This window comes from Protomyctophum parallelum (assembly GCF_964188405.1).
Source record: "Protomyctophum parallelum genome assembly, chromosome: 10".
Lineage (NCBI taxonomy): Eukaryota > Metazoa > Chordata > Actinopteri > Myctophiformes > Myctophidae > Protomyctophum > Protomyctophum parallelum.
The window spans coordinates 20,808,942-20,832,681 of record NC_139704.1 but is presented as its reverse complement, the minus strand read 5'-3'; the positions used below and the strand labels follow the sequence as shown (position 1 = coordinate 20,832,681).

At 41.7% G+C, this 23,740-nt stretch overlaps 2 protein-coding genes across 4 annotated transcripts in view; one reads left to right on the top strand and one right to left on the bottom strand.

Moving 5' to 3' along the window:
• dnajc12 (DnaJ (Hsp40) homolog, subfamily C, member 12) overlaps positions 1 to 23,740 on the top strand; it is a 281,213-nt gene that overhangs the window by 32,436 nt on the left and 225,037 nt on the right. The window lies entirely within an intron of this gene.
• Positions 63 to 9,685, bottom strand: fam83ha (family with sequence similarity 83 member Ha). Of its 3 annotated transcripts, XM_083775752.1 has the most exons (6): positions 9,476 to 9,685; positions 8,125 to 8,575; positions 6,869 to 7,033; positions 5,714 to 5,838; positions 1,264 to 5,338; positions 63 to 1,171 (listed from the first exon to the last, which is right to left on the bottom strand). In XM_083775752.1, exons 2-6 carry the CDS (start codon positions 8,569 to 8,571, stop codon positions 1,160 to 1,162), a joined length of 4,824 nt encoding a protein of 1,607 aa, XP_083631878.1. In that variant the 5' UTR covers positions 8,572 to 8,575; positions 9,476 to 9,685; the 3' UTR covers positions 63 to 1,159. The 3 variants fall into 3 exon arrangements, with proteins under 3 accessions (XP_083631878.1, XP_083631879.1, XP_083631877.1); XM_083775753.1 differs by lacking the exon at positions 1,264 to 5,338 and having other exon boundaries at positions 5,706 to 5,838; XM_083775751.1 differs by lacking the exon at positions 63 to 1,171 and having other exon boundaries at positions 1,199 to 5,338.

The window sequence follows — 23,740 nt, the reverse complement described above, 5'->3', positions numbered from 1 at the left end:
TAAATTAGTTAGGATCTGATGTTCTACTTGGTAGATGCACTAAAAAAAGAATATTAGCGTAATTATAAAGGTTTATTTATGTATTTTATTTATTCAGCAGTAATGCAATTTGATGACATCTTGGGACCCCAGAGCTTAGTGTGAACAGGTATGCAGTGGAATACAAGAGTAACTAACTATGTTTCAGGCTTATTAAAGTGGTGTAGAAGAGGACTGACCATAAAAGGTGACACAATCTACAATAAGCTTTTAGATCAGAAAGCTGTATGTGTACAAAATACTTTTATGTAAATTCTATGCAGGAATCAACATAATACTCCAATAAAAGTCTACTGAAAATGTACATTTTCATAGTCACAACACTAGATTAGAAAACATTTATGCAAGGTTCTCGTTTAAAATGTAAGTTCAGACAAACAGCATAAGGCACACAAGCGGTTCATTAGCAAAAACAGAAGTAGTTTCTATGTCTATCTTTGTGCAAGGAAATACTTACTGTATAGTGACTAAACATATACTGTAACATGTATAAAATATAATTACATTTTTTATTTGTTTTTGATCATTTAAATCCATATACTGTAGCAACCTATTTGCAAAAGGACAGACTCCTTTGCATCTTTGCATGATTAGAATGTCAAAGGTGTGGAATCATTATTGAAGCACTGACTGACTCATTGTATTACATTGTCAAACCAGTGTACCCTAACATTATATTATTCAACTTAAATGTGACTGTCACTATACGACCCCAAAGACCACATCTAGTACAGTTACCTCTACATTGCACTTGACCCAGTCCGTAAAAACATGTTCTGTAGGCACTGTAGTGACGGTATGTCTCTGAATCCTTTCACACTGATTGCAGTTCAGCAAAACCCCCAGTGGGCCACCAGAGACAAATAGTCTCATAGTTCCAGTGAAAATGACAGCAGGTTTTAGTAGCTGCTGCTAAATAATCCTTTAAGAAGGTATACATGCCAAAAGGAGTATAGTTTCACACTTTTGGAGCCTCAATCCATGTTCACAAACAGCTGTCAGAAATCCTTTGTGATTAATCTCTGTTCAGAAGTTGACTTTATCCTCACAGTCTTGTCATTGGACTTGGGTGCTTCCTCTATCTTCTTCTGTCCTCTCTGTAGGCCACTCTCCAGCTTAATTAAATTAAATGCTGTGGAGTCAAACAAAGCATCGTTTTTATTCAAATGAGCTATCTATAGTAATAACATTACAAATAACTGCAGAATCCTAAACTTCATGCACCTCAAAGCGGCTGTAGACTTTTCCCTCTTTCCGCTTACTCTGCATCGGTTCAAGCAGCTTCTCTCGTTCCTCGGTGCTCTTTGGACGCCCTCCCCTTAATGATCTGACGCCACTATCTTTTTCCATCCTCATATGCTTGTCAGCCTCTTCTTTGTAATCATCTGTGTTAGCAAATTCACTGGTGGGTTCACCCCTGCTCTGGCTATTAGCAGATATCTGACCTAAAAGCAGCTTTGTATCATCTCTGAGGTTGCTACTGGAGATCACATTGGCTGTTGATGAATGGTAGCGGGGCGGGTTTGATTTGGGCTGCTTTGACCGTGGTGACAGCGGAACGGATTCCGTTTCCGTTTCAGAGTTGCGCTTCTCCCTAGTCTGACTGTTTGGTTTGACATGGCAGATAGATTCCTGTGGAACAGTTCTGTTAATTGCATTTGTGGCCTCCGCATCCCCAGGTTCTATCTCAGCTGTAGATACGATCTGTTCGGGGTGTTTTCTAACTTCACATTGATTGTCCATATTGTTATTCCCAACAGGTACAGATGCCTCTGACAGTTGGCATGTAGAGGTGACAGATTCGGATTCGGCAGGCATTTCAGACACCACACTAGGCTCTGTCAAGTCTGTATTGACTTCTGAGGAGGGTTTAATTGGACTAGGATCATCAGATGAGGATTCTTCTGATTTGTCTGAGTCTTTTGGGGTGTGTTTGGGAAGGGAGGCGATGGCTTCTACTTTTCTAAGTTTCGGAGGTTTCGGGGTCACGGCCAATCCACCTGAGCCAGATGGAGGAGAACATAATACTGTAGCAGCAGAAGTGGGAGAGACATACCCTGTAGAGGTAAGCTCACATGGAATGGGTGCTTGTGTTAGTGTAAGTGTATGGAGTGTGTGTGGTTCAGATGGGGAAGTATCAGGAGGGATGTCGGAGTCATCGTCTGGAATAAAAATAGAACATGACTCTGACGGCATACTGTGCTCAGCTGAATATCCTTTTAGGGTGAGAATGAGATCAGGTTCTTTTTGGTTGTGTTTGGGAGATGAATTTGACATTTCTAGAGCGGAGGATTTGGTCTGTTTGCCTACTTCACATTGATTGTCAAAGTTGTTATTCTCAACAGGTATAGGTGCCTCTGACAGGTGGCATGGTGAGGTGACAGATTTGGATTCAGCAGGCATGACAGACTCCACACTGGATTCTGTCAACGCTGGAGTGTCTCCTTTTATGTCTACAGGAGATTTGTCAGAATTTGACATTTCTAGAGCAGAGGCAATGGGTAAAGATGACTTAGTATGCAGAAGGTCAGTGGACACATGGCTAAGGCTAAGAGATGCAGAGCATTTATCCTTGACATCCTTTGGAGACAGAGGCACAGAACAAGAAGAAGCTCTGTGTTCCATTGAGACAGGTTTTGAAATAGAACGGTCTGTACCAGGTTTGGCAGAAAGAGATTCTTCACAATCTGGCTCTGTGGTAGACTGAATTGTAGTTGTGGGTGGATTGGAGTCATTTTCAGGACTGTCAGATGGAGTATTATCCATGTGTGGAGAGGCAAGAGCTGAGGGGCTCTCAGATGAGGTGCATGACGTAATAATGGAATCAGGTTGGACTTCAGTAGGCCCAGATGATAACACTGCTTGTGTAATGGGAGAGTCTTGTGGACTTTGGTTAGACGACAGAGAGGATTCTAATGCTGAGGGGTCAAGAGATTCATTTGGCTCTGTTTTGTTCGTCTCAGGAAATGGATTGTCACAGGACTGCATTACACTGCAGGGAGGGCTGGAACTTGAGTCTGATGGTTCCGCTTTACAGATTTTTGATTCAGGTGGGGGCTTTATGACAGCTTTTTCAGTGCTATTTGGAGCTGCTGCAGCCATAGCAACTTTTTGTTTTGCCGCCAGCTCTTTGAAAAACATGAGTCTGTTGTCATGATCATTCATATCTACATAAGATAGATTTAGATTGCTCATTAAAGATGTGGGCGGGTGCACTGGATTATTGATTTGGGGTGACACTTCATGAGAAAGGTCAGGTTGAGAGGCTGAAATTTTAACTGGTTCTCCTTCTAGAGGCTCCATTTTGTCTGTATGAGGTATAGACCTAGATTCAGAAGACCCAAGTGGTTGGAAGCTAGATGCTAATTTAGAAGGTAATGTGAGCTCTGCTTGCTTGGGTGAACTGGTATCCTTAAAAGTAGCGTCAGGGACTGGGCATTCATTTTTATCAGCCCTATGTGTTGTTGGATCTGTCAGAGTGGGAACAGAAATTGTAGGCAGATGAAATGGGATGTGCTCTTTCACAACAGGGCCAGACAGCTTTGGTTCCTCTAATGATTGGCTATGAGATAGAAGTGGCTTCGAGAAAGCACTTGCTTGATTGTTTTTTAGCTTAATTTTCTCAGAATCAGTTGAGGCTACCACTGAGTCATCATCACAGACGGGGGCAGTTTTTGATTCAGGTGGGGGCTTAATGGTGGCTTTCTCAGCTTTTCGTTTTGCTGCCAATTCTTTGAAAAACATGAGCCTGTTGTCAGGATCATTCATATCTAGATAAGATAGACTGCTCATTCCAGATGTGGGTGGGTGCAATGACACTGTGGGTGACTCAATTTTAGAAACGTCAGGTTGAGAGGCTGATGGTGAAATTTTAGCTGGTCCTCCTTCTGCGGGCTTTGAAGATTCCTTCTGCATTGTGTCTGGAAGGTCCTGTGATTTCTTTTCAGTTGTTAAATCCTTATCATCTGAACTATCAAAAGTGGCTGGCCTTACATAACGAGTCCATTCGAATGGTTCTTTTGCAAAAGATCTCCTTTGGCCCAAAACCCGAGAGGCAAAGGGTAATTTTGAAATGTCACCCTCATTTTTGTCAGTGTCCTCATCTTGGCCTGAGGCCGTTTGGGAGTCTTGAGGGACTTGTTGTTCCAGTTGGGAGCTGAATATTAAAGATGATCTCAGCCTGGAGCTCCTTTGTACTGCAGGATTGACTTGTCTGCGGAATGACTCCCTTCGAACTACAGTGTCTTTTGGTTCCTTTGGTTCTAGCTCCTCTGACTTATCTGTGGTAGTTGATGATGATTCCGATGGCGTTGTTGTTTTTCTTGTTTCCGCTGCCATGGTGACAAAGTTGTCGGGTATTTTTTTGCAAGGATCCGTGACAGTGGGTTTGGTATAACTTGGCAGCTGACTTGTCCTGGGTACTGGTGGAATCTTGAACACTCGAGTATTTGGAATCTTTGGAACCGATAACTCTGCGCCTGATGACCGACGGAGATATAAGGAGTAAGGGGACTCATCGAAGGGGTCTCCCGTCGCCGGTGATGGCACTGGCAGCAAGTCTGAGACCTCGTCCATCTCTACATTACTGGTTGATGACAAATAGTTAAGTACAGGATCAAAGCTATCAGACTCCAAATCTTGTGGTAAACCAGACTCAGGATACTGGTCTGATGGGTGATAGCCAGGGCCCCGAAACTTATCAAAGCCACTGTAACCTGTTTCTGGTCCTGTCCTCAGAAATGGATGCTGCTCTCTATGAAACCGCTTCCCCTCGGTTTCAAAGCTCGGCAAACCTTGCTGCTGCATTAGCTGGTAAGGATGTCTCCCAGGGGAGCCTTCAGCAAAACTGTGCCGTTTGAAGGTGGGGCTATCCTTTACATTCACAGGCATCCTGGAGTGACCTTGCTCATAAGGCTGATCCATGCATAATTGCTGGGGCGGATACATGTACATATCCACTGAGGGGTCTCGTGACCTTTGGATAGAATCATGTCTACTTAGGGGCATGTTTTTCCGGTCCATATCCACACGGTCATCAAAGGGCTGTCTTTTCCACTCGTCTGGACATGAGGGCTCCCTGGACAGGGACATCCTGGGGTCTTTGTACAGTGGTGGGTTGTCAGTGTTGTATTGCCCCTCAGGTACATGGCTAAAATCCTCAATTCGAGCGACATTTTCAATGATCAATGGTTGGGACTGGGCATATAGAATCCGGAACTCCTCATCAAAAGGACATACAAGCTGTCCAAGGAAGAGATGTGCTAAACAGCGGTGTAGGTTCTCAAAAGACCACATGAAGCTGGAAAAAGAGATAGAATAAATATCAATGAATGGAAGCTTTGTAGTCATGCACATCAAGTCATCTGAACCTTTGCTCATATTGCCAACTGGGCAATATGAATACATTCATAAAATGAAAGAATAATCACACCCGTGCGAACTGAGCGGTGCAGTGTGTGTGTGTGTGTGTGTGTCAAGCACTCCTCCCTGGCGTGTGTACATGTTTTTAGGCTGCTCAACAGTGCCACTTTAGGTCACTTAGTGGTATTGCATCTGTTCATACTCCAAACATACAGAGGGACATAGGGACACACAAACACGGCCAGTCATTGGAGTGGTGTGCACTGCTCAATAAGCTGACACAGCTATCAGTTAGACTTGTGAACGTTCTCACCTGTAGTTTCCACTGAGAACAGCCCTGCAGTCAGTCAGCAAGAAGCGATCCATCATCTGACCTTTGAATGTTTTCCCTGAGCGGCAGTGATAGGTAATGCCAGATACCGTTCTCACACGCAAAAACTGGAAGGAAGTAAAACACAGTAAATAATAAGTATAGCAGTAAAGTACAACCTCGTTGTTTTACACACTGTAAAATCCTGAGTGCTAATTTAACTCTGGGAGTGTACAAATGTAACCAAGTGGACGAGTCCATTTGGTTAAATGTTTTTACTCAGACACAAATGGATTACTGCGTAATGTTAAAGGACCACTTCACCACTTTTCAACCTATCTTCATATAATAGGTCCTCACTAGCCTCGGAAACACAGACGTTTTTATTTCCAGGGAGAAAGAAAAAGTCTGTGTCCGAGTCCACTTCAATTTGGCATAGAGTAGCGCAAACGTCGATCACTCTCTGCTGATTTCTGATAGTCTGCACCTTTGTTAAATTGACGCACACACGCACACCTGTACACACACACAATCCTCTCCCTCTCTGTCGCTCTAATGAATCAGTCTCATGTCCAGCAGCTGCGCACAGTTTCTCCCGGCGGATCCTGCCGGGAGCTGCCTATGCCATAGAAAGCATAGGTGAGTTCCAGGCTAGGTCCTCACTAACAATCATGATAAATGCCACAATTTTCTTCTACTCAGTCTGTGTCTCATAGGAAGGCTGTGGGCAGTTCAGAAACCCGTCCACCAGTGACATCATCGTTAGTCAATTTATTTTTAAACAATTTGTTTTAGATTTTTATTATCCTAAAAACAATGGCTTTCATTTTTGCATTGCAACTTTTCAGGACTAGAAAGCCTGCAGTTTCTATTAGCTTGGATTCCCCAGCGATGATGTCACTGGTGGGCGGCTTTCTGAACTGCCCAGCCCTCCTATGAGACACAGACTGAGTAGATTTATTTTTAATCATGAACATTATGTTGAAAAGTGGTGAAGTGGTCCTTTAACCTCAAGATAGATGGCAGCATTGCACAAGCATTCTAAAGTGATTTACGGTATAATTGCTGGCTGCGTTGCTTCCAAGTTCTTCCTAATTATTAGAAGTAAAACAATAATTATAATAATAATTAAAAATAATGAATAAGAAAAAACTTCACCTGAATGCTCTCTAGATTGACCCGGCAGTTGGAAACCATGTTGACGAAATGATGTACATTCTGTTCGTCTAGAAGGATATAGACGGCCACATTCCGCATTGTAGCATCAATAATATCTGAAAATATGTCCACATCCGTAAACATATCCATCACAATAGCAACCACCTACGGAGAAACAAAAGCCACACAGAGGAAAAACAGGTTGTTGACAGTGTGTGGGTTTTGCATTGAAAACAAAAACACTGAACAGCAGATGTGTAAATCCCTGGCATTTCGGTTTTGCTTTGGAAGCCAAACAAGGAATAAATGTATGCAATATATAATGAATGAAAACATATTTATCTTAACATGCTGTAATCCACAGTAACATCCTCAGTGTTCATTAAGTCAATTTGTACAAAATGTAGCAAAATGGACCTGTTGCTCATGGCAATTGCTCACTTGGAGAAAAAGTGTTTGTTCAGTAACATCCACATCTGTCCATCCATTTAGTGAACAGAACATTCATTTACAGTTCTGGCTATCAAAGTAATCCATTCAGGAGACAGAACTCCCACAGTGACAGGATAAACAAGTTACTTAGAAGTGATAATTTAAAAGCTGTTGAAATTGGAACTGGAACACTATAGCTGTTAAAGGGGTTTTCTCCTGAAAATGTATTTTCTCTTTACTAAAGAGATGTAAAGATGGGGAGACCAATGTTACTCTAGTCTATATCAATTGAATGATTACTACCAGAATATATAGACATTTTAACAAAACCCTTTTTGTTTTAACAAAAATCTCACTTGTGTGAAGTGAAGGGTGCCTCACTTCTTTAAACAAACATTGTAATCTAAACAAACATTAAAATTCCATAGACTTGGCTGCCACTCTATGTTGAAAAAGGTCCATATAGACTTGGCTGCCATATGATGTCACGTAATATCTGAAAGCCAGATGTTGGAGGGGCTGGTGCCCCTCAAAAAACATCAGTTATGGCACCTCTATATGCATACTGAGTTTTGTACTGTGTATATAGTTATGACATCTGTAATGTATGTATGCTATGCACTGCTATTCAGTATACCTGACGGCCAGGTATACCGCTTTGGTAGTAAATACATTATTTTGGGAGCATTCAAAATGGTTTGCAGGCTTCCTCCTTCTCTTTAGTTTATCTCTTGTTCGAGCACCCGTTGAACTTTCTTGGATGTGCGTGCACCTCCTGACCACAGAATATAAGGTCCACCACTTGGTAGAAATAAAAAACATACTTGCTGAGCGTTCTTGATGAGTCGCCGGGCCTGCTCCTTTATGGTGGGCATATCAGGCTCTGTAGGGTTGACCAGAGTGATGACCTCAGTGGGTCCAATGAAGCGATGCATGTGAGGCCAGCCAAGGTCCAGACCCGGGGCGTCGACATCAGAGTGGATGGGCCAGTATGTGTCTGAAGAGCCATCCCCGCCCAGACACTCCAGGTATCGCTGTTCAGGCTGGCTGCTCTCTCGGGGGACCTTTAGAGTGGACTGAATGGACTCGATCTCCGGCCTGGAGAGGAAGTCCACCACATCGACGCTCTGGAGGAATTTATAGTAGCCCTCCAAGTTTTCTTCAATAAGGACATCGATGGCCAGCCGGTATTCCTCGCGGTAGTGAGGAGGGAGGTAGTTTGGGTCCAGGGGATTATCCCCAGCAGAGGAACTTTGAGAGCGATGCGCCATAATTCTAGGAGAAATCAGAGAGGAGAAAAATTATATATATTGTGTTTTATGTATTATAATATATTATAATAAGAATTACTGCAAATGCAAATAGGCTACTAGAAGTTAGAGTAGAATGCAAATGTGAGTGTGAGATGGAGTCTTCTCTTAATGTGAGACTGCATGGGATGAGTGGGATCACAGCCCTCACAAAGTGGAAAGCACATTACAAATTATAAGTATGCAATAATCTTATTGTGATTATTATTACTAGGTGGATGTGCAAATAATGTTCCAAACAATGAAGCAGCATCAGTTGCTGTGGTACCGTCTCAGACCAATAACATGATGACCCATAAATCCCAAATCTGTGTGGAAATTGTACAATTGTCTTTGACTCTGTGACTGCCATGCATGCGGGTGATTTGGCAGATCACATCTGTCCTTGCCAACCAAAAACACAGAACAGAACGCAGATTATCTGGACCACAGGATTGTAGGCTATGGGCGTGGCTCCTCCCTGTGGGCTAAACTATAGCCAAATCCTCCATTTGCAAGTTCATACTGTACATGAAAACTGACGAAATAAGGGGGGAAATAGTCTACATGCAACGCATTCAATTCAAAATATTATACCAATGAGTACTAATTTAGACGATAGGCCTACCTTTCTAGAGTTATGGGGTTATACAATAAACTGTCCATGAAAACAAACGGGCGGAATACGATTAGATTTAGATAGTTTATAGTTTTCACAGTTTTGGTGTTAGCCTATTTATTCGGGTAGATTTTCAACATGATTAAATGAGATTTTGTTTTAAAAAGCAGAATATCGCGCTTGGAAACAGTGTAATAGTAATAGCCCCTGCCATATGTTATAATAAGTTCTCAATCTCTCATTAACGATATTATAAAGTTGTCTTACCTTAATAACTTCAAGCTTTAGATCTTTTCAACTGTAGCCGGCCATTTCAACAGTTCTCTTTTCATCCGTTTCCGATTGCTTTTTGTCATAAAAGTGCGATCATCGTCCGAAGAGGATTTTCGTCAAAGGTCTTTCTTGCATACAGTAACAGTATATAGTGCTTCAGTTCCACAGCCAGCAGAACCAGTTCACTGTCATGCTTGAGGCATGTCGGCGAGAATGTTTGTGACTGTGTGTGAGCCTACTCCAGTGGGGAACAGTAGCCCCGCCTCGCATACCGCTCCGTAGGCTATATTATGTTTTTTTGGGTGAACATGAATGTTCCCTCAGCCCTATGTTCCCTCAGCCCTATGTTCCCCCATTCCAAAACAGACCCTATGTTCCCTCAGCCCTATGTTCCCCCATTCCAAAACAGACCCTATGTTCCCTCAGCCCTGTGTTCTCCCATTCCAAAACAGACCCTATGTTCCCTCAGCCCTATGTTCCCTCAATCCGATAAGTGCAAGTGTAATAAATGTAATAGTGTAATAAGTATAATAGTGTGATAGTGTAATAAGTACAATAGTGTATAGTGTAATACAGACAGCATTTCTTTTCCCCAATGAAATTGGCTGACAGCTTGTCTCGTCATAATAATAGGTTCATAATAATTACTAAAATTAATTAACTTATAATTATATCGGCCGGCCTCATGGTGGCGCTATAACAGCCCACTTTAAGTTTTGGCTTATAACTCTTGAACCATATCGTGTGTAGCCTACAGTTGCAAGTTGGTCATCTCCGTGTCAACTTTTTGCAAGATTCTATAACCTGGACGTGGCAGAGCTTGCTATGACTCACGTAGTCCTGGGTGTCGCCTCTAGACGAGGCAGGTCACGTACATAGACTTTTAGGTTCGGGTAACTTATGTGAGTTGACCCTGGTACCTATAGGGCATAGGGCATACCCCGGAGCATTTAGGTGGACCAGGACTGTCAGCTCAGTTAGCCTTTGGAGCATAAGGGCAAGAGGGCACTGTGTCATGGCGCAAAAGGCCCATTCATAGTCGAATGAAACTGTGTGCCTGTGGCACCCAGGGGTCCCTGGAAGGGCCTCTGCTGTGTTTATATGCTGGTAGAATCTAAAGCAGCAGCATCAAATATTTGCAAGAAAAACTAAATAGGTCAAAATGGGCAGATTGTTTTACAGCCCAAAACACGCCTTCATTGAGTTGAGTGACAGCTGACATGACAAGCCTCTGTTACGGCACTCCATTAGGACCCCAGAGAACCAATGGGGTAGAACACTCCTCATATTAGGACCCCATAGAACCAATGGGGTAGAACACTCCTTATATTAGGACCCCAGAGAACCAATGGGGTAGAACACTCCTTATATTAGGACCCCATAGAACCAATGGGGTAGAAGACTCCTTATATTAGGACCCCAGAGAACCAATGGGGTAGAACACTCCTTATATTAGGACCCCAGAACCAATGGGGTAGAACACTCCTTATATTAGGACCCCAGAGAACCAATGGGGTAGAACACTCCTTATATTAGGACCCCAGAGAACCAATAGGGTAGAACACAATTAGGACCCCATAGAACCAATGGGGTAGAAGACTCCTTATATTAGGACCCCAGATAACCAATGGGGTAGAACACTCCTTATATTAGGACCCCAGAGAACCAATGGGGTAGAACACTCCTTATATTAGGACCCCAGAGAACCAATGCAGTAGAACACTCCTTATATTAGGACCCCAGAGAACCAATGGGGTAGAACACTCCTTATATTAGGACCCCAGAGAATCAATGGGGTAGAACACTCCTTATATTAGTACCCCAGAGAACCAATGGGGTAGAACAAACGTTCCGTCCTCACTGCATGTTACACTTTGCTAGTGCAATTAATTCACAGTATAAAATGTAAACCTTAGGTTAGGTTTAGGTGTGCTTCCCCGTGGGAGGTTAGGGTGTGGGTTTGAGATGGTTAACATCGGTAGACTGTAGACAACTTGACTGCGTGTACTGTACGTGCGTTTGATTTGTGAGTTCTCTTGGCACAGTGCCATGGGTGTGTACGCATAACAAAACCATGATGCTTCTATGCAATTATTGGTGTGAAAGTGTCGGTTATGTGGTTGACACGCACTGTGAGAAGATGAGTTCAGATATGTACCAGTGCCACTGTCTGCTATTTTGTTTAAAGCTGCATTACACCTCAAGCAGACTGAAATTATGAACCCTTTTGGGTGTTATTTTGTCCATAAAGTGATGCTATTCTTGTGTGATCCTCAATATGGGATTTGATATATCCAGACTAAAATTATTAATATTGCCGCCACCACCAATAACCATGATAATACAGCAGCTATCTGCACCCGGGGAAATCACTTTGCCAGCTTGTGAATGTGATGGACATTTCCATTAATATTTTATTTTTGCCACGGACATGCAAAACAAGTGATCAATGATATTACCAGAACACAAATGTATATACAGTAGCCTATAGTACTAATTGACTCTTGACGTGTCATAGTGTCTACTCTATTCCACTGTGCTACACATGTTAAACTAAGTCATTTATCAAAACTTATTTTTGGGGAAAAGCCGATCTACAAGCTCACAACACATTACGGCATGTTGTGACCTTGTAGATCAGCAATTGTCCTTTCTTCTTAGCCTATAATGACATGCCCAAAATTGGGATTTCAGGGTTAAAGTTAGCTATATAGTTACCCAACTTACCCAGAAAGACTGGGAAGTTATCCACTGTATACTGGCAGGTGGCCGTCCTGAGACAGGCATTATATGTGGCATAATGCATGGTCCAAGTATATTCCATGTTTGGGATTTCAATAAATGGGTCTTATACAGTAAGTAGGCTACAGTTGCAGTCCGAGAAAGGGACACTTAGCTGCAAAGGTGAATGGGTGTGCAGTATACTTAATATTAGGTTATTGCAGATGGCCTTTCAGAGGACAGTGTTACTTGGGGACATGAGGAGACAGGATGTTCTACAAGCTAAACTAGTTTTGTGTTTGTCAACGTAGCTTAAATAGTTGGTGTCATTTCATTAAGGTGTGTACTCTAGGTTGATGAGACAACTATGCAATGGAAACATACCTGAGATTCAAAACAGATAATTAAGTACTGCTTAAGGAATGTTTCACTGTTCACTGTTTCACTGTGTTGTTGTGGAGCATTTGCTATAACAAAGTAGATTGCTGCAGGGTGAACTACTGTATGGGTAGCATTATAGTATAATTGATGCCTTACAAGTAAGTAACACTTTGTTCAGTGATCAATAATGGAATATTGTTTTATTTCTATAGCGGTGCACCAGATCCTGATAATGATAACGTGTGTGTGTGTGTGTGTGTGTGTGTGCGCGCGCGCGCGCGCGCGCGATGGACATCCACCAAGTGTCCAGGAAATCAGGAGAAGATTCTTTCTGCCAGTTATTAATCTGATTTTGTCAAATATACAGTAGTATGATTTCAGTAATAATATGATTATTTAAATTATTTCAGTAATACGTGGGAATTGTTGGTGGTGACAATGATTATGATGATGATAGTTAGGACCCCAGAGAACCAATGGGGTAGAACACTCCTCATATTAGGACCCCATAGAACCAATGGGGTAGAACACTCCTTATATTAGGACCCCAGAGAACCAATGGGGTAGAACACTCCTTATATTAGGACCCCATAGAACCAATGGGGTAGAAGACTCCTTATATTAGGACCCCAGAGAACCAATGGGGTAGAACACTCCTTATATTAGGACCCCAGAACCAATGGGGTAGAACACTCCTTATATTAGGACCCCAGAGAACCAATGGGGTAGAACACTCTTTATATTAGGACCCCAGAGAACCAATAGGGTAGAACACAATTAGGACCCCATAGAACCAATGGGGTAGAAGACTCCTTATATTAGGACCCCAGATAACCAATGGGGTAGAACACTCCTTATATTAGGACCCCAGAGAACCAATGGGGTAGAACACTCCTTATATTAGGACCCCAGAGAACCAATGCAGTAGAACACTCCTTATATTAGGACCCCAGAGAACCAATGGGGTAGAACACTCCTTATATTAGGACCCCAGAGAATCAATTGGGTAGAACACTCCTTATATTAGTACCCCAGAGAACCAATGGGGTAGAACAAACGTTCCGTCCTCACTGCATGTTACACTTTGCTAGTGCAATTAATTCACAGTATAAAATGTAAACCTTAGGTTAGGTTTAGGTGTGCTTCCCCGTGGGAGGTTAGGGTGTGGGTTTGAGATGGTTAACATCGGTAGACTGTAGACAACTTGACTGCGTGTACTGTACGTGCGTTTGATTTGTGAGTTCTCTTGGCACAGTGCCATGGGTGTGTACGCATAACAAAACCATGATGCTTCTATGCAATTATTGGTGTGAAAGTGTCGGTTATGTGGTTGACACGCACTGTGAGAAGATGAGTTCAGATATGTACCAGTGCCACTGTCTGCTATTTTGTTTAAAGCTGCATTACACCTCAAGCAGACTGAAATTATGAACCCTTTTGGGTGTTATTTTGTCCATAAAGTGATGCTATTCTTGTGTGATCCTCAATATGGGATTTGATATATCCAGACTAAAATTATTAATATTGCCGCCACCACCAATAACCATGATAATACAGCAGCTATCTGCACCCGGGGAAATCACTTTGCCAGCTTGTGAATGTGATGGACATTTCCATTAATATTTTATTTTTGCCACGGACATGCAAAACAAGTGATCAATGATATTACCAGAACACAAATGTATATACAGTAGCCTATAGTACTAATTGACTCTTGACGTGTCATAGTGTCTACTCTATTCCACTGTGCTACACATGTTAAACTAAGTCATTTATCAAAACTTATTTTTGGGGAAAAGCCGATCTACAAGCTCACAACACATTACGGCATGTTGTGACCTTGTAGATCAGCAATTGTCCTTTCTTCTTAGCCTATAATGACATGCCCAAAATTGGGATTTCAGGGTTAAAGTTAGCTATATAGTTACCCAACTTACCCAGAAAGACTGGGAAGTTATCCACTGTATACTGGCAGGTGGCCGTCCTGAGACAGGCATTATATGTGGCATAATGCATGGTCCAAGTATATTCCATGTTTGGGATTTCAATAAATGGGTCTTATACAGTAAGTAGGCTACAGTTGCAGTCCGAGAAAGGGACACTTAGCTGCAAAGGTGAATGGGTGTGCAGTATACTTAATATTAGGTTATTGCAGATGGCCTTTCAGAGGACAGTGTTACTTGGGGACATGAGGAGACAGGATGTTCTACAAGCTAAACTAGTTTTGTGTTTGTCAACGTAGCTTAAATAGTTGGTGTCATTTCATTAAGGTGTGTACTCTAGGTTGATGAGACAACTATGCAATGGAAACATACCTGAGATTCAAAACAGATAATTAAGTACTGCTTAAGGAATGTTTCACTGTTCACTGTTTCACTGTGTTGTTGTGGAGCATTTGCTATAACAAAGTAGATTGCTGCTGGGTGAACTACTGTATGGGTAGCATTATAGTATAATTGATGCCTTACAAGTAAGTAACACTTTGTTCAGTGATCAATAATGGAATATTGTTTTATTTCTATAGCGGTGCACCAGATCCTGATAATGATAACGTGTGTGTGTGTGTGTGTGTGTGTGTGTGTGCGCGCGCGCGCGCGCGCGCGATGGACATCCACCAAGTGTCCAGGAAATCAGGAGAAGATTCTTTCTGCCAGTTATTAATCTGATTTTGTCAAATATACAGTAGTATGATTTCAGTAATAATATGATTATTTAAATTATTTCAGTAATACGTGGGAATTGTTGGTGGTGACAATGATTATGATGATGATAGTTATACTTTGCTATCACCTTGTGATGAAAATGAAGCTCAAACAGAGCATCATGTCAGCACAAAGAGGCCAAGCCCAGGGCAACATTTCAAAAGTCAGAGGTTACACTTACACAAAGATACGCCATCAGGAAGGAGAATTAAGTAACGTTATACTTTTGCTCACTTTGTTTCTCTTCGGGTTCTATAGGATCCCATTGTGTTACATTTGCCATAAAGACCACAAGTCAGTATCAATATACACAGGAATCAGGATCATATGTGCTCCCAGCCTGACAGGTGCTCGATGGAGATGCAAAAAGTAACAGTGAAAAGTAGGGCTGGTGCTTCAAAGATCAGTGGGACTGGAATAGGCCTACTAAAGACAAGGCGGTGATCTGAGCACTCAAAACGTTTAAAATGAGGAGAGGGTGGATAAAAATAGATGTAGCCTACTTTATTTATAAAAGTTAAAAGAAGACTCACACATAGTCTTCATCAGGGCAATAATGTATGTGTATGTGTACAAAACTAAACTGATATATTTGTACACTTAAATCAGTTTTACAAACACAGGATTTGATGTTATTATCCAAAGTGCCTTGGACTCTGCATTACACTTAAATGAACTTAATGAACATTTAAATGAATGAGTTAAATGAACACTGCAGGATTTGACTGTGTGTCTGATAAAATACAGCAAGTGTCTAAACAGAGCACTAGATTGAACGTTAGAGGGTTAAATCATAGGTATGTTCTTATCAGTCCATCTCACATCATTGAACCAAGACCTAAGTTAACCTAAGTTAACAGCAGTTCGCCTTTAAGACTCAACAGCACACATAAAAATAGTCAACTCAGGATGAAGTCTGATGTAACTACAGTAAAGGAAGTGATGCATCTTGGAGACAATTCCTCATTGTTCCTTCTTTAGGCCCCACCCGGAGCACACAAAGTAGCAGGAGGAATATATATTCAGTGCATATTACATATGTAACTGTTCTCTTACCCCTGAGGATCTCAGTAATAATAAATACTTAGCACATAGGCTACATATTTAACGGTACGGGGGCCCATGCACACAGCACCTAAATAATATACATACTATGCTATTTAAATAAGAAAATAATAAAGGTATATTTGTCACTGTATATTTGCACATACATAAGCATTATTCTCTGCATTTACTCATCAAACTATTAAGAGCAGTGGGCACTTAAATACAGCAACCGGAAGCTAGGGGCTAGTGTATTTCTTTACCCTTCCACCTTCTACTTACTAATGTTGTTATTCTATAACTATTTCTTTGTTATTGTTGCTTTTGCAACTACAATGTTGAGGAACCGCAACCAAAGTATTAGAGACCTGCGGATGGCGGATTTAGCTGCGGTTGCCACGGATAACCTCAGTTTAGGGTGAAATAATGCGGGAAATAAATTAATGGCATCTATCTATAGGCTTATTCTAGCTTTTAAAATGCACAAAATCTCGCAATTTATAAATCGGAATAATGTATTAATGCGGATAACGTCGGATAACGGGCGGATTATAAATATGCACATGCGGATTCGGGTGACAAAAAAAAGCTCATCCGCAGGTCTCTACAAAGTATTGACTCTTGTGTACTCGTATAAGAGATGTAATGTAACCATAAAAAATCTTGAATCTTAACAGCACTGTGTGCTCAGGCTGCTTGTTCAGCTTCATAAACGTAGCACTGGAGGTGGTGATAGGAAACGTGAGCTTTTATAAACAGTAGTATTTCATATTAACCCTTCCTCATGCCTTCCAAGACCTTTTCAGCCATGTTTGCATCAAACACACATAGTGGAACTGATTACACACAGTAGCCACAGTTCTAACAATGGCTCTTTTTTTGTCAAGGTGAGGTCACCATAAGGTATGGTATGCCTGAGGATAAACACTGTTATACAACAGAGTGCATTAACATAAAGTAAGGAGTATCGCCTTGTTGAAAAAGCCCATTAGTCATTGCAGATACAGTTTAGTAAAATCCTTTGATGCTGTGATTGGCAGCACATGTAGGCCTACAGTAAAAATGTGAAAGGGTATGGTCACTCCGGCTCTACTTTAAATATGAAAATAGACAAATAGACAGTTTTCTGCAGAATACAGATGCTGGGGTATAAGTGGTTAATGTAGCGTGTCATCTGTAAATAAACACAGTTCCCATATGTTCATAAGTACCGATATTAAACCCCTAAATCAGGGGTTTTCAACTGATTATGAACCAGGGACCACCACGCTGACTAATAATCAACCTGGGGACCACCACGCTGACTAATAATCAACCTGGGGACCACCACCCTGACTAAGAATCAACCTGGGGACCACTGTGAGGGGATATTAAAATTAATAATTAAATTTGTTAATTTGAAGTGAATTAAATCAAGCCCTTAATAGTCAGTAATTTAACTGGCATATGCTAGTCGTCCGGAGCTATTCCTTTCCCATGGTTGCCCTTACTCTCTATTCTCTATTCTATATTCTCTTCTCTTCTTCCATATTAAACTCATAGATGGCAGACACATGCGATTGCATGATTATATGGGCACATTTGACATTTCCTAATAGACTCAACCAGTCAATCCGGTTCACTTTTCTTTGAAATTCAAACTCCCTTTCTGTGGAAGTTCTTGACATCCGACTTCCCAGTAATTGACATGGATGTCATCATACATCACCAGGTCACTTAATGAACTAGTTATTTTCCCAACTAGTGGTCGATAAAAAACATACTAAATGCATGGCCAGGGACCACATGCAATACCTTCACGGACCACCAGTTGAAAACCTCTGCCCTAAATAATCAAACTAATACAAAACAAAACAGATCCCAAATTATAGAACATGACAAACAAAAAATTATAATAGAACATAGCTGACAAATTAAACCTAAAAGTAGCTGGGTGGGACCAGGTGAGTGTTGGGCTTGGATGTGGGATTAAACAAGTTGCAACAGGCAACATATATGAGAATCTTGATACTCATTGTCACTGTCAATAGCAATCTCAGTGAAAGTTTGGTTCATCACAAGAACCAGTCTGTATTTTGGGGCAAACATTTTGCAGAAAAACTGTTGACCTACAAGATATCAATGCATTTGTAATACTAATGAGCACCTGTTGTGAGCTTGTAGGCCAAGAGATTTGGAGTAGAGGGGGAAAGGAAAGGACCTAGTATGTGTTGGGGAGTATTAAGCTACATGTAGCTGAGCTACGTAGCTGAGCTACATTTTGCTGTAGCTTGTGGTATTTTAGCTACATTCATATTTGTGTACCTCGTCAAGTAGCTCAGCTACCTTTTGGGTCATTTTTTGTAGCTTAGCTACTCAAGTTACAAGCTACAATTTTGGGCAATAACATGAAAGAAATATATTAATTTTGACCATTGGTTGCTGTGTTAATTCTTGTACTAGAACCCCCTTTGAAAAATCAAGGACTGTTCCTTTTTCTGATTGCTTTGAGGGCATATCAGCACTTGACAGCTGCCTCTAATTGGCCTCTGATTGGCCCTGGTATCACAGGGTGGGAGGGGTCTCCCAGGGGGGAGCAGGGGTCTCCTAGAGGGGAGGAGGGGTCTCCCAGAGGGGAGCAGGGGGATGAGGGGTCTCCCAGAGGGGAGCAGGGTGGAGGGGTCTCCCAGAGGGGAGCAGGGTGGGTGGGTCTCCCAGAGGGGAGCAGGGTGGGGGGGTCTCCCAGAGGGGAGCAGGGGGAGGAGGGGTCTCCCAGAGGGGAGCAGGGTGGGTGGGTCTCCCAGAGGGGAGCAGGGTGGGGGGGTCTCCCAGAGGGGAGCAGGGGGAGGAGGGGTCTCCCAGAGGGGAGCAGGGTGGGGGGGTCTCCCAGAGGGGAGCAGGGGGAGGAGGGGTCTCCCAGAGGGGAGCAGGGTGGGTGGGTCTCCCAGAGGGGAGCAGGGTGAGGAGGGGTCTCCCAGAGGGGAGCAGGGTGGGTGGGTCTCCCAGAGGGGAGTAGGGTGAGGAGGGGTCTCCCCGAGGGGAGCAGGGTAGGAGGGGTCTCCCAGAGGGGAGGAGGGGTCTCCCAGAGGGGAGGGGTCTCCCAGAGGGGAGGAGGGGTCTCCCGCATGTACATTCTCAATTTAACGCTGAAAAATAAAAAGTAGCTGAGCTACTTTGAGCTACTTTTTCCATGTAGCTGTAGCTTTACAAGCTACATCTCTCCAGGGGTAGCTATGTAGCTTGATCAAGCTACTGCCATGGTGAGCTACTTGTAGCTTTACAAGCTACGCTTTCAAAGTAACTTGCCCAACACTGGGACACCTGTCAATGAAGTATTTAGGGTTTAAGTGGTATAATTTGTACATGCTCTGGCCACGGCAACGTGTATGTATGCCTGTTTATAGACTGAAATACTACTATAAGTCAAATAAATGAACAGTGAGGATTTTACTGTGCATTCAGTTCCAACAATGTTGGCAGTGACTTTTTGCTGCATCCATTGGTTTGAACAATGAATTTAGTCATCAGGCTTAATCAAATATTTTTCACTGCTGTATTTTGTACCTGCTTAGAAGAACGCATTGAAGCTGAATCTGTGACTTTCATGTTCTCGTTCTCCTACACAGGATTTTTACTGTTGAGCTATAACAGAGGGCAAATTTGGGATATTAAGTTATTTCCATTTCAGTTTCATGCAACACCTCTTTTATTGTATTAACATAATGCTAGATTGGTCAAAATAATATTTTGTTTATTTAAACAAGTTAAGGATTGGCAGCTTTCAATATAATAACTTGAAACAGGTCTTTCACAAGTCTGTCATTACGGGGTAGGACAATCTCAGCATTGTGTAGTCTGAGCATGTTGTGCAACTTTAACCAATAGAGATACTGAAAACGTAGCTGTTTGTTTGCCTATAAGCACAACCTGGAAACGAGTGTTGTGTTTTGTTTTGACATGTATCTAGGGCTGCTGCAGTACTGTACTGTGAGGAGATAGAACAGGAGGAGGTGGAGCGTCACAGGAAAAAAGAAGAGGATGTGAGAAAAAGGAAAATGGGCTATAGCTGAACCTGCATCTGGAATCAGTGTTGTGATACACAACGCAGTTAAGTTAGTTCAGGGAGGTCAAATCATGTTGGTGTGTAAAGAAAACATAAAAACATGTATTAGCCTAATTAGCTCAGTTCCAAATCAGGGCATGTGGAGACTGGTAAAAAAAACGTATTTAATTAAGTAATTTAGCTCCTGATTATGAAATCTTGGCAAGTTTAAGCATGCAAAAAAGGACAAATCGTGGATCCAGTAACTTCATTCACTATTATATTGCACAATGTCTGAGCTCTTAATGATGGGAATGCCAGACTTTAAATGCTCATGCAGGCAGCCAGGCTCCAACTTAAGGCCTGATTTACTGTAGCTGCATGCTGGTGTCGAAAATAGCTGATCCAATGGCAACACACACAGCCATGTCAGAGGTTGCAGGCCTGGGTCAGCCTGAGATCATCACCTTATTGGTGGAGAAAGAAGCAGACATTAACATGAAGGTGAGAGTAACCCGCACCAATGAAAACTAATAGGTCCCAGTTCAATGGGAATGTACTTTATGTATTGGCTGGTACCCATGATATGAACACAAACTTGATGTAGAAACTTCTTCAGAGATTGTTGCAATTGACTGGATGCCACTCTTTCAAGCTGCATTTGTTTATCTTGCAGCAGTGCAGATCTTGCTGCAATTGGGCACACATGCACAAATCCATGAAAATGATGCACCCCAGAGCACATGTGTGCATTTGTTTCTGATTTGTTTGTCAGCAGTTTATGTGTATTTTGGTCGGCACCTGTGTGTCTGTGTGACTGCTTTTGAATATTGCTTGATTAAGCACAATCCAAGTTTATAATACATCATTAACATATACGATTCCTGTGAGTGCGTGCGACCTGTGCGTGTGTGTGTGTCATCAGGAAAGGCTGTGGCAGCTGTCTTTAAAAGCTGTTATCTGAGTGAGTCTCACTTATTGTACACGTTAAAGTGGAGGCAGTGAACACAGAAGAGCAGAGGAACGCTGAACATCTCTTCATTTTCAAAATGTCAATATTGTTCAGTCCACCCATAACTTAATAATCTCTCACTCAATTAAATTCAAAGGAGCTTTATTGGCATGAGAAAACGTACGTTTACATTGCCAAAGCAAGTGTAATTTGTAATACAATAAAAATTGTAGAAATGGGGAGTATACTACAAGCAGCTGGCATTGACTGACCGGTGAGATACATAACCAGTACCATCACTCCACCCGCCTGGAGCCATGCTGGTTAATAGCATTCCACGAGGCACTGTTTAGTTTCGTCTGTACTTTTAAAGTGTAAATGTTTACATATTCATATTGCAGCAGTCTTTAACCCTCAAGTCACAAGACAGTAGTAAAGATCTTATGCAGGCTTCAATGGCTTTTCACCACTCCTCTTGCCTTGAACTCGTATTTTTACATGCCTGACCTCTATTGTTTCCATTGTATCATATCCTGTGGCATGTCCTGCTAAAGAGTGCACTAAGGCAAGCCTTAAGACACCGTGGGTTGCAGTGGAATGCACTGAGTCATGCACAGACTGAGTATGATACCTGACATTCCCCTACATGTCCAGGGAATTTGGTGCATGGCCTGGCGGCTGGCCTGTATTTGTATTTGCTCCCGCAGCCGAAGGGAGAAGTGGAGCAGAATTCAGAATGAGCAGAACGTGATGTCAGAGAGAGAGATACCACACACATCTGGATTTAATATAAAAATAATAATAATGTGTGTGTGTGTGTGTGTGTGTGTGTGTGTGTGTGTGTGTGTGTAGCTGACAGACACCCCCAGTGCACACTCTTGTGCACACTCCCAGCAGGCCACAGAACGATACCTCCACTAATTACACATTTTGAAAAAAAATACTTTCATTTAAAAAAGAAATAAATAGCTCTATATTCCCATAGCAATCAATTGGGATACCAATTTCATCCAATCAGGAGAAATAACTCAAGCAAGTGGAATTGGAAGTGATGAAACAAATAAATGAACAAACAATGGAAGTGAAATATTGACAACTTATCTTTGTGGGGTTCTCTCTCCTTTGTAACCAATATGAAAATGAATTTTGTGTTTACTAAGGACCTGGAGTGATGGGGAGACCCCTGTTACCTAACAAAGTTACACTCAGGTCTAAAGCAATTTTAAAATATACCGGTATACATGTTTCATTTGTTTTCAATAATACATTTTAATTTTCATGAATTTTAACAAAAAATATCTAAGAAATTCCACAAAAATTGTTAAATAGCCGATCTACAAGCTCGCAGCTCAAAGCGATACTTTGTGTGCTTGTAGATCTGCACTATTTTCACTAGTTTGGGTCCCCGGGCAAAGGTCTAATCTCTCTTTTGGGTGTTGACCTGAAAGGTTTGCAGGGAACCACACACCTGCCTGTGATTCAGTAATAGGGAGAAATCATAGTAGGCCTACTGTTTACTGTATAAACTTTACAGCATAGCAACAACTGGTGCCTGATGCTCTTCAAACTATTCACATTTAACTCATAATTTCTGAAAGACATGTAGGCTATGTGTCTATTACAATGCCTAGATTAATGAAGATGTCGGGATCTGTCAACTCTAGAGATTAATTTGTTTATGACTGAGGATGTGTTGGCAAAGCCTCAAATAGAAGCACAGCAGAAGTAAACTGCAGAATGGCGTCACTTGCCAGCAAGCAAGATTATAATAGTTTTGGATTTTTCATTATAGTTTAGTTTGTTAGTTTTTACTTTAATATTTACGCTTAGTTTGTTTTTTTCCTGTCCTTTTCATTGAAAAGGGCCAGTGTAAGTATTGTGTAATAAAAACTCAAGAAAAGATAGCATTTAAAAAAAAACTAAAAAAAAACTATAAGCGCATTTTGTCTATCATTTCAGTGTTTTAGCTTTGTAAACACACAATACAGTTTAAGTTTAGTTTCTTTTCTAGTTTATAATTTAGTTCAGTTAACGGAAATGTTTTTTGAATTTTAGTTTTAGATAACTTTTGTTTAGTGAACCTTGCTTCAATGCCAGTGGGCAGTCACTGTCCATGGTGAAGTTAAGCCCAAGACTTAGGGGAAGTTCCTTAGGAGATTTAGGAGGACATATTCTAAGCTTAATTACCACTACATTTGTAGCCTAAAATGTGAACCAAAAATGGCCAGGCTGTGACATCTCTACAGTCAGAAACAGAAACGCTATAACTACCTGGACACACTGAATCCTGAGGAGATGTAGACTGATAAATTGAGGATATCTCGACGGGGTCTGGGGACTATCCTGTGAGAAATAATTTAAAGATGTTGAAGCGTGCACCTTTACTCTCACATTTTGTATTTTAGATGTGAAGCCACTGGCCAATAAAGGGATATGAG